At 41.0% G+C, this 10,382-nt stretch overlaps 1 protein-coding gene across 2 annotated transcripts in view; it reads left to right on the top strand.

The window, feature by feature from the left end:
• Positions 1–10,382, top strand: part of plxna4 (plexin A4) — a 229,002-nt gene that overhangs the window by 182,402 nt on the left and 36,218 nt on the right. For both annotated transcript variants that reach the window (XM_079656550.1, XM_079656549.1), the window contains exons 13-20: positions 1,725–1,876; positions 3,289–3,412; positions 4,033–4,169; positions 5,460–5,627; positions 5,811–5,904; positions 7,890–8,129; positions 8,306–8,452; positions 9,210–9,444. In XM_079656550.1, coding sequence (XP_079512676.1) covers positions 1,725–1,876; positions 3,289–3,412; positions 4,033–4,169; positions 5,460–5,627; positions 5,811–5,904; positions 7,890–8,129; positions 8,306–8,452; positions 9,210–9,444 — 1,297 coding nt within the window. The remainder of the gene's footprint in view (positions 1–1,724; positions 1,877–3,288; positions 3,413–4,032; positions 4,170–5,459; positions 5,628–5,810; positions 5,905–7,889; positions 8,130–8,305; positions 8,453–9,209; positions 9,445–10,382) is intronic.

The raw sequence follows: 10,382 nt of genomic DNA, 5'->3' as shown, positions 1-10,382 counted from the left end.
GAGGCTGCAGCAGGGACATATTGCAGCCTTCTCACGTCCCCCATAAAATCTGTCAGTGTGTGAGGAGTGAGGACTTTTCCAAGACGACCGTGGCTCTAATGCATTCTAATACGCTTCATTATAATGACATCGCCCATCAACAATATGAGAGGGAGAGACTCTCATAGAAGGATGGAAGAGAGAAAGTGAAGTGATTAAGTGTTTGCCTCTACCCAACCGTCAATTATCTTGTCAAAGTCACAAATCTAATCAACGCCTCATTGCGTCTCTCCCTCTTTTTCATTATTTTGCCTTCTCCTTCTCTATTTCTCTTTAACTCTTTGTCCCTTGCAATCCTCCATATTATCTAATAAATGGAGAGCCACAATGCATCTGGGCAGTCTTTTAATTGCCTGTATTGTAGCCCCATTCCTGGAAGGCTTTTTTTTCATTTGGATATCAGCAGGGAGACTTATTAATCAGAGACACTGAACCATACTTAAACCCTGTCTCCCACATGGCAGCCTTTTTGTGTATGACCGGGATTGAGGTCATCTCTGTCATTTGATTGGATCATTCCCTGTCCCGCCCAGCTTGTTAATTTACATCACCTCTTAGTTGAATAATCAAATTGTCAAATATAAATGGTTTGTTTTCATGTAGTTGTAACATGAGGTTTATCATAGCAGAACAATGAAGAGTTCCAAGCCACACTATAAAGACACACACACACACACACACACACACACACACACACACACACACACACACACACACACACACGCACACACACACACACACACGCTCATTAAGCACTCTACCTGTGAACACTGCTGGGGGGCGCAATGCAAACTATAAAATCAAGCAGGGAAACAACAAGTGTGTCAGCCGGTTTTTTTATGATCACTTTTTTTTTGAGGGGGTGGTGACACAGCACCACTAAAGCTGGGCCCCTTACTGCAGCATGCAGCATGGACAACTATTTGACAGAGACAGATGGAAACAGACCATTCTGTGTCCGTCGAACATTCATCCATCTGAGCCGCCATAATACACACTCACTGGCCAAAAAGTAATTGTGTGAGTAAAGTGCTGATGGATGTTGGAACGACCTCATCAACAATGAGAGATGCTGCTGATAAATCATAGGACACTGTGATTACTGCACAGATGTCACCCAGCGCCAAGTTTAAAGTTAATCATAAATAGTATATTGTCATGGTTTTCTGTGAATACAAGATTGAGAAATGACAATCATGTTACCCTGACTCTTGACCCCTTTAGCTGTCAATGGAGATATTATTGTATCGTTTTTCGTCTCTTTTCCAAAGCAATGGCTCAGGTCCCCTTAGTCGTCAGCAAAGTCTTTTTACATCTGAGAGTTATAAAACGGGTGAACAGAAAACACTAATCACTTATCCCAATGAACTGGAAAATATTAAAAACACATGAAAAGCTATTGTTCTTCAGAGCCCAAAACGGGAAGAAATAGGAACATTGTAAGGCACCGCACCGTGAAGATACTGTATCTTAGTTCATGTGAAAAAGCAGTTTCATTTGTAGCATTTATATAACCCCTCTTATATACTGATTATTTCATGTTTTACTGACTTTTAAATTAAACTCTCCTTCATAGGCGCAAGTTGCGTTGCCAGGAAAAGTCTTTTTGCAAGGCAATATGTATTTCGCGGAAAACAAGCAAAATCCCGTCTTCAAATCATTAATAATGATTTATATTTCAACAGATTAAACCTCTCCGGGGGCCCAGGGAGGGCGGCACGCTCGTGACTATTCGTGGCGAGAACCTGGGCCTGGATTTCAGAGAGATCCAGGACAACGTGAAGGTGGCCCAGGTGGATTGCACCCCCATACGAGAGGGCTACATCCCTGCTGAGCAGTAAGTCACCTTTTACATTGACGACTAAATGCACACCAGCATCACTCTGTAATAAAAAGGGACATCCTTCTCTTGTCTCTATGTACACTTCTTGTAGACCATGATTCCCATTTGAGGCAGAAGCTATTATGATCACATACAATTACAGGCTCTGATGTAGTACACCATTCACCATTTTATCGACCAAAATGTAGATAATTTCTCGGGATATAGGCTTTTACAGCTGTACGGAAACCATAGGGAGAATTCAAACCGTGTTTTGGAATAGTAGCAAAGTGAAATCCTGAATCCAACAGACTGTTTCCGTTGTCACTTGAATTGACATAATCCTATTGAAAGCTCTTTGACCAGAGCTGAGCACTTCATGCCCTACAGGGCTCCAGTCACACACAGGTATAACACTATGTTCCCTTTGTTAGCACACACAACAAGCTGTAACAAGTCAGCCTGACCAACTGATACTACGCCGGAGAACTCACCCTCAGGGTGTGTGTGTGTGTGTGTGTGTGTGTGTGTGTGTGTGTGTGTGTGTGTGTGTGTGTGTGTGTGTGTGTGTGTGTGTGTGTGTGTGTGTGTGTGTGTGTGTGTGTGTGTGTGTGTGTGTGTGTGTGTGTGTGTGTGTGTGTGTGTGTGTGTGTGTGTGTGTGTGTGTGTGTGTGTGTGTGTGTGTGTGTGTGTGTGTGTGTGAGTGTGTGATAGAGAGAGAATCGCATAATCGGTAACCTCTTGCTAAATAAGCCTAATATCTAGACCAGAAGTTGGATTCAACTTCAAGTCACAGCAGTGCAGAATAGAGTAAAATACATTTCTGCAGTATATGGACATGCAGGCATCAGGCCTCCATATTGTATAGCAGCACAGGTGCACACACTCCCACATACTCACATATACGCATCCACTCACTCAAGCCCGCTCTGCTCCATAATCATTTTTAGAAAGTTCAGGAAGTTACATTTAGTTGACATTTTGAGTTTAATCCAGAGCTTTGGTTCCTTACAGGTGCCATCTGTCGTATTATTTAAACTAGATTAAAAGTTGTCTTATCAGCAGACCCCAGGGTTTCTTCTGCTAAGAAAGTAAGTTGTGTGCCAATCTAAGCAAGTGCTGACCCAGCAGAAGAGGTGGCTGGATTTGAGGTCATATGTAAATGGATAGACTTTTCCCTTTTCTTCCACAAGTTGGCAGTGTTCGAGAGGTGAAGTCTCTGCCAAATAATACATTATTGTATTAAGGTTTTAACAGGTTTAGGTCCATTCCTTTTTACACAATTTGCTCAGAATTTGCTGGCAAGGCAAACTAACTGCAGAAGGACTTTCTATAGACTTTCTCAAGGCATTTTTGCGTGTGACATACATTTGTGTATGTCACTGTATGCATTTATATCTACAATTATGCTAATTTGTGTTTTTTAGGATTGTTTGTGAGATGGGTAAAGCAGAGAAGAGCCAGTACACTGGGAACGCGGAGGTCTGTGTCGGGGTTGGAGAGTGCAGACCAGAATTCATGGCAAAGTCCTCCAAAAACTACTATTTTGTGGTGAGTATACAAAGAAAAATCTATGTATTTTGTATCATCATTGGATTTGCCTTTTTGCAATTCCTACTCATTCATAGTCATACTCCTTCTAAGTATTCTCATCTGTTTATCAGCAGTGAGACATAATTGGCAGTCGCTAATGAGCACAGAAAGAAATACTGATGGTTGTAAAAAAACATTCTTCTGATATGAACACATACAAAAACACACATAACACACTTTCTGTGTTCTTTTATAACCCATGCTGGCCGCAATTAATCAGCATCACTCGCACACACTGAAATAAAATTGCAATTTTTACCATTATGTTCTGGTTTTATGGAGTTTTAACATTTTTACTGCCAGCTATTAATGGACGATGGCCGAGGTTTATTTCTCCCTGTACAGAATTATATGATGTCAGGTCTAGATGTCACATAGCGCAGCAGACTGGAGATGAGATTATAAGAAGGCCACATGAACTGAAGGAGGATTTACTGTGTGCCTGTTTTCCAGTCAGCTGTTGCTGTGTTAAAGCTTTCCACCATAGTGTAGTTTATGTCAGTGGGATTAGTAAGTGAAGGTATATATTCAAACTCAAAGGGATATTATTTTACAAACTCTGTCCCTTTTTTGCCTAGATCCCAAGGATTATCAACCTGAAGCCCAGCCGAGGTCCGGTCTCTGGAGGAACCATCGTCAACATCACCGGCAGCCACCTTGACGCTGGGAGCAACGTGTCAATCATGTTTAAGGACCAGCCGTGCACTTATCTGAGGTTAGACACAGCTGATCCTGCCAATCACACTCAAACAGTCAATTAAAAGCTCAGTCAAAGCTTGTGTTAGTCAAACTGCAGGGTTTTATACCCTCTGACAGTTCTCATCTTTGTTGGATCGTTTTATTTCCCACATAAGCTAAATCGATAATTAAATGTCCTGGAAGTGTAGTGTTGGACTCAGACCTGAATTTTAACAGTCACATTACAACAGTTATTAAGTCTGCATACTACCACCTGAAAAATATATCAAGGATTAAAAAACTAATGTCGCAACAGGATTTAGAAAAACTTGTCCATGCTTTTATTTTCAGTAAACTCGACTACTGCAATAGTGTATTCACAGGGCTCACTAAAAAAATCTATCAGAAAGCTGCAGCTGATTCAGAACGCTGCTGCTCGAGCACTCACTGACACTAGAAAAGTGGATCACATCACTCCGGTTCTGAGATCCACTGGCTTCCAGTCTGCCAAAGAATTTATTTTAAAATACTACTGCTAGTTTTTAAATCAGTAAATGGCTTAGGACCGAGGTATATAGACGACCTAGTCCATCACCATGAAGCATCCAGGAGTCTCAGGTCTTCTGGGTCGGGTCTGCTCTCTGTTCCGAGAATAACCACTAAACATGGAAAAGCAGCTTTGAGTTATTATGCCCCAAGAATTTGGAACAAACTGCCTAAATCGTGCACGTCCGCCGAAACACTTCCTATTTTTAAATCCCGACTAAAAACGCACCTATCTGCTTTTAATTGAGCTGCCCATACTCACACTACAGTATGCCTTTTTAGTCATGTATTCTGTACCCGCTGTGTTTATTTATTTATTTTATTTCATTATCTTTGCTTATTATGCCTGTTTTTAAATGCCTTTTTAATAATGTATTTATGCTGTATTTGTTCTTAAATGTCTTTTGCTTTTTAATCTGTAAAGCACTTTGAATCGCCACGTGCTGAAAAGTGCTATATAAATAAAATTGCCTTGCCTTGGGAGGTAAAAAATGTTGCGCTCAAGGAATGTTTTGGAAATGCTGGATTTTTGCTTGATATTGATAAGTAAAAAAAATAGCACTCTTATTACTAAGGATTTAACACTGATCAATGCGCTATTCCATTTTTAGGCAAAACTCTCTATCCATGTTCACTTAAGAAACCGTTCCATCATCTTAAATATGACATTTGTATTGGTTTTGGAATTTTGTAGCAGTCTGCTCCCACAGTGATACACAACTAAAGAGATCACTCCTAAGTCAATAACTAACTGATTTTAATCACCCTATGTTCTTTTCAGGAGGGGGGGTCAGTGGCTCACCTGTCGCACCCATGCGTCCCTGAATGGATTCGGAAACGTGTCTGTGTCTGTGAACATAGACAGGGCTCATCTCCAGAAAGACCTGCGCTTTGAGTATGTTGAAGACCCAACTATCACCAGGATAGAGCCTGAGTGGAGCATCTACAGGTACGGTACAAGGGCAGATAGCGATCAGTAAACACTAGTTTTACAAAATGTACGGTACTTACTGCAAATAGATACTGATGCAGCCGTATCACTGCTAGTGAGTCATTTATATCACCATCTGTCAAAATAATCTGAGCTATCCTTAAAACGTTTTTGTCGATAATCTCTCCCTCTCTCTCACAGTGGATATACCCCAGTGACTGTGACAGGAACTAACCTGGACATTATCCAGACCCCTCTCATCAGAGCCAAATATAACAACCATGAGACACTCAATGTAAGTCATGGCAAACACAAACTGTGTGGATGATTGAAGAACTTGACTTGTGCTTCATCTTGGTTAATAAATACATGTTTTCTCAGCTGGAGAAGATGTATTGTTTGTTTGAGAAGTGTAAAGATAATGGTGTTTGTAATTCTGCTTGACAGTCCAAAGACAGATGGCCGTAGTAAATGTCAGAGTAATATATTTATTAGATCATGACTGAAAGCCTCAGTGCCACTTTTAGGTAAATGAGTGAAGGAAAAAACTCAGAACCCAGAGCAGTGAATATCAACAGTTGGCAGTTGATTTAATAGTGAATGTTGTAATTCCTCTCCACACCTTTGTAACAATAGGTCATTTTGACACCGAAATGAAACCACAGTGATTGGCCCTTATCCAAGTATTCTACCTCTATTTACCCTTTTACCCAGGGGAGAATAGATAAAGCCATACAAGGTCTGTGCGATCTGATTGAAGAAAGTGACAAAAGGTGGTAATGCTATCTTCATGGCCCATTTGAGCATGAGCTTGCACCACGTTGAACATCTGTGCTCACGTACTGTATGTCTGCACTTGACATGACGCTAGTGTGCAGGCAGTTTGCACTTTGACCCAACATAAGTTAAATATTCCGTTAAATAATTTGCTCAATTTCACTTTGCACTGAGATGAAGCAACATTTGTGCACAGAGAAAAGTATTGTTTTGAGTTCCCTTCCTGCAGCAGTGCAAGATACAGGTCAGAGACGTCCTGGAGACCTTTGAGGATTAGTGCAGTCTGATGTTGAAGGAGCCAATTAGAGTGACAGGCAGCAGTTTGAGTGGCTGCATAGCAGAGGTTACACTGAAAGTGTCTTTGAGTGAGACAGAAATGTATGTGAATGGGACCAATGCTGCTGGTTGATTTGTCAATGCCCTGACGGACAGAGGGGAATGGAGATGTAAGAGGGATATTGAAGGGCATGCCAATGACAGATCAGACAATCTGTTATTGTGTATAAAACTGTCTCAGAGATGTGAATAAGGAAATGAAAAGAGTAAATCACATCACATGGCCAATGAGAGACAAGGGCAAAAAAAAGAACAACAAAACAAGAGTGAGACACCGAGAAAAGATCAAAGAGAACACCTTGATTGAGCAGTAAAGTGGTATAGAGAAGGAAGAGTGACAGAACAACAATGTGTCAAAGAGAGGAGAAAAGATCACAGAAATAATAACTGGACAGGGAATAAAGAAGTGATGAGAGGGTGGGGGTCTCTTTCTGGAGCGTAATGAAGGGTAAGACCTAGTTATCACTCCTGAATCTTCACACATCAAAGCCAGATTGTGATGAGCCTGCACACACTCCCTAACTGCTCCTCATTTGGTGGCTTCCTTTGAGGAAAATACTCCAACAGGTTCTCCTTTGCACTTTTAGAAATGAAGGATATCCTCCTTTGAATGGGGTATCTCCAGTGGCCTTAGTGAAATGTCAACCTGTGACATAGACATTCAAACCAACTTCAGATTGGATGCAGAAAGTAAATTGCATGCTCAAGTGCCAGTGCTCCAAAGATTTAGTTGCAAGGAGGCATGGAGAGGTGTTAGGGAAACTGTTATGAGCTGAGTATATGGTTTACTGACATCCAGCCTAAATTCTGATATGGAATGGGAGGGCACTTGGAGAGGACAGACCTCCGCCAAGGCCGTTTCCAATATTAAACAATATTGCATTTATCTTTTTTCAAATAAACTCCCTATTTCTTTGCGTTCTTTCTGACGAACAAACATTAACAAAAATGTAACCTCCTTTGCAGAGTTACTAATGTGGATTAATGCAGAGTCACTCACATTATCTTCATTAAGATTGAAAGCACCAAACTGAAGCATGTTCATTTTATTTTTGTGTCAATTTCCAGCATTTTCTGCTTTCACTAAGCTCTGATTTATTATTTGCTAAAACATTCATTCATCAATTCATGAATATAACTTCTCCCCTCTGGTCTGTGTTCTTCCAGCTGTGCCAGGTCCTCGGCCCCACCACCATGCTGTGCCAGGCCCCGGAGCTGTCCATCAGCCTGGCCCGGCAGCAGGAAGTGCCTGAGAGGCCTGATGAGTTCGGCTTCAAACTGGACGACGTGATGGCTCTGATGGCACTCAACAACAGCAACTTTATCTACTACCCTAATCCTGAGTTTGAACCTCTGAGTGTGTCGGGGGTGCTGGAGCTCAAACCTGGATCCCCCATTATACTGAAGGTATGAGGATAGATGCATCTGTATGTATTGACTACATGTTATAGACTATAAGAATCCATTAACGTGTTTTATGCAATGTCATTTTGCATCATTCCATTATTGATATAAATACGAAATATTGACGTGTTTTCCTTCCTACAATAAGTCTTTATTCATGCATAAATTATTTCCTGCAGGGGCGGAACTTTCTTCCACCAACCAATACTGGGAATGGAAAGCTGAACTACACAGTTTTCATTGGAGAGAAGCCCTGCATGTTAACAGTGTCAGAGACCCAGCTGCTCTGTGAGTCACCGAACCTGACGGGCCGACACAAGGTCCTGGTGAGTGATACAGAACCCGCTCACAAAGACAGGAGAGACACACACACACACACACACACACACACACACACACACACACACACACACACACACACACACACACACACACAAAGATACACATGACAGATATAAGGCAGACAGTCCTGCAAATCGGCAGTTTGACAGACAGACAGACGAACGTTCCTCGTGTTGCTTTCTATCTATCTTCTTGTCCACTTTGAGACAGTCTACAGCTCTGATCCAATTATCTGTGTGGTTCCTGTTCCTGCCCACAAGCAGACAGAAGACAAACAAATAAGCCTTCAATAAGAAGGATTAGGGCCATGGAAAACTCAATAGTGTTTCCATTTGTGGTTTTAAAAGGGACCACTTTGAATAAAGCGCTTCCTGATGTTACCACCTAAAGCCTGCATCAGAAAAGATGGACACATTACTGTTACGCATATCAGTCAGAAAATGCACAAATGAACAGAAGTGTGCACTCATCTAAATAGAAAGTCAATATATCTGTCTGGGATCTTATCTTCATTTTGAAAACAGAAATGCTTTAAAGACCTTGAAAGAGATTCATAGGCGCAATATTTTATTAGCATTCACAAATAAGTGAAATGCCTTAGCCTTGAAGAAAACTCTAACATTATTCAACCTTTTTCCAATTGTTATATTTGAGTTAACTTCTCTATTTGTGTATACAACATTTGTACAGTAGATGCATGCATTATTTATAATCTGACTTTTTATCTGTCCCCTTCACAAGGCACGTGTGGGTGGAATCGAGTTCTCCCCAGGTGTGGTCCACATCATGTCCGACAGCCCCCTCAGCAGCACAGCTATCATTGGCATTGCTGCAGCCGGAGCTCTCCTCATCCTCTTCATCGTGGTGGTGCTCATTGCCTACAAGCGCAAGTCTCGCGAGAGTGACCTGACCCTGAAGAGGCTGCAGATGCAGATGGACAACCTGGAGTCCCGCGTGGCTCTGGAGTGCAAAGAGGGTAAGAGGTTGATGCAGTTTTACTGTATGGAATAGAATGTATTCTTATATAGATCCAACTAACTTTTCTACCTTGGAAACGTTTTGAATGATGTATTTAGTTCTGTTGACACAAGTAGCATTCGCAGAATGAGCTGATTAATTGATGAGTAACAATTGAGTATGTGCTCAACAGCAGAAATTGTATTAAGTATTGCAAGCATCCAGTGTTGCTATTGCTTTTATAAATCTAAATGTCTAATATATCTACTAAAATTATGTTACTATATTTGCTCATCCTTGGGCCAATCAGAGGTCTTGTTTTATTGGGCCAATCAGAAGTCTTGTTTTAATATGTCCAATAAATAGGCTTGTTTTAATGGAGAAATCAGAGGGCTTCTTTTGTTGGGCAAATCAGAAGGCTTGTTTCAATGGGCCAATCAGAGAGCTCGTTTCAATGAGCCAATCAAAGTGCTTGTTTCAATGCACCAATAAGAGGGCTGATTTAAATTGGGATATCAAAGGGCTCATTACAATGGACTAATCAGAGGGCTTGTTTCTATGGATAAGTCAACTGAATCTTTCCACTAGACCAATCGGAAGGCTTGTTTCAATACAAGACACTGAACCCCCAACTTCTCTCTAAGGCTGAGCCTCTGTTGTATGTGAATGATCACCGGATTAGATGATGAGCAGTTTAGTTTAGTTTATTTATTTATAGTGTCGTGGACAGTCCCCATCGATGAACTGTCACAAAAACAATAAATGCTGCAGCTTTAGCCGACATGGCTAATTTCCAGCTGTTGTCCCCGGCCAGATGGTAATAGACACCCTTAAAATTACAATATATAAACATCATTAGTTATAAGAAAATGTATAAAATAAAATAAAAAGGAGGAAAGACAAGTAGATACAGGTGTGAGGATAAAAGAGAACAATAAACGAAACTAAATACTAAAT

Source organism: Notothenia rossii (genome assembly GCF_949606895.1).
Source record: "Notothenia rossii genome assembly, chromosome: 10".
In the NCBI taxonomy this organism is placed as follows: Eukaryota; Metazoa; Chordata; class Actinopteri; order Perciformes; family Nototheniidae; genus Notothenia; species Notothenia rossii.
Note: the sequence above shows the minus strand (reverse complement) of the source record. Positions and strands in the feature narration are given on the sequence as shown.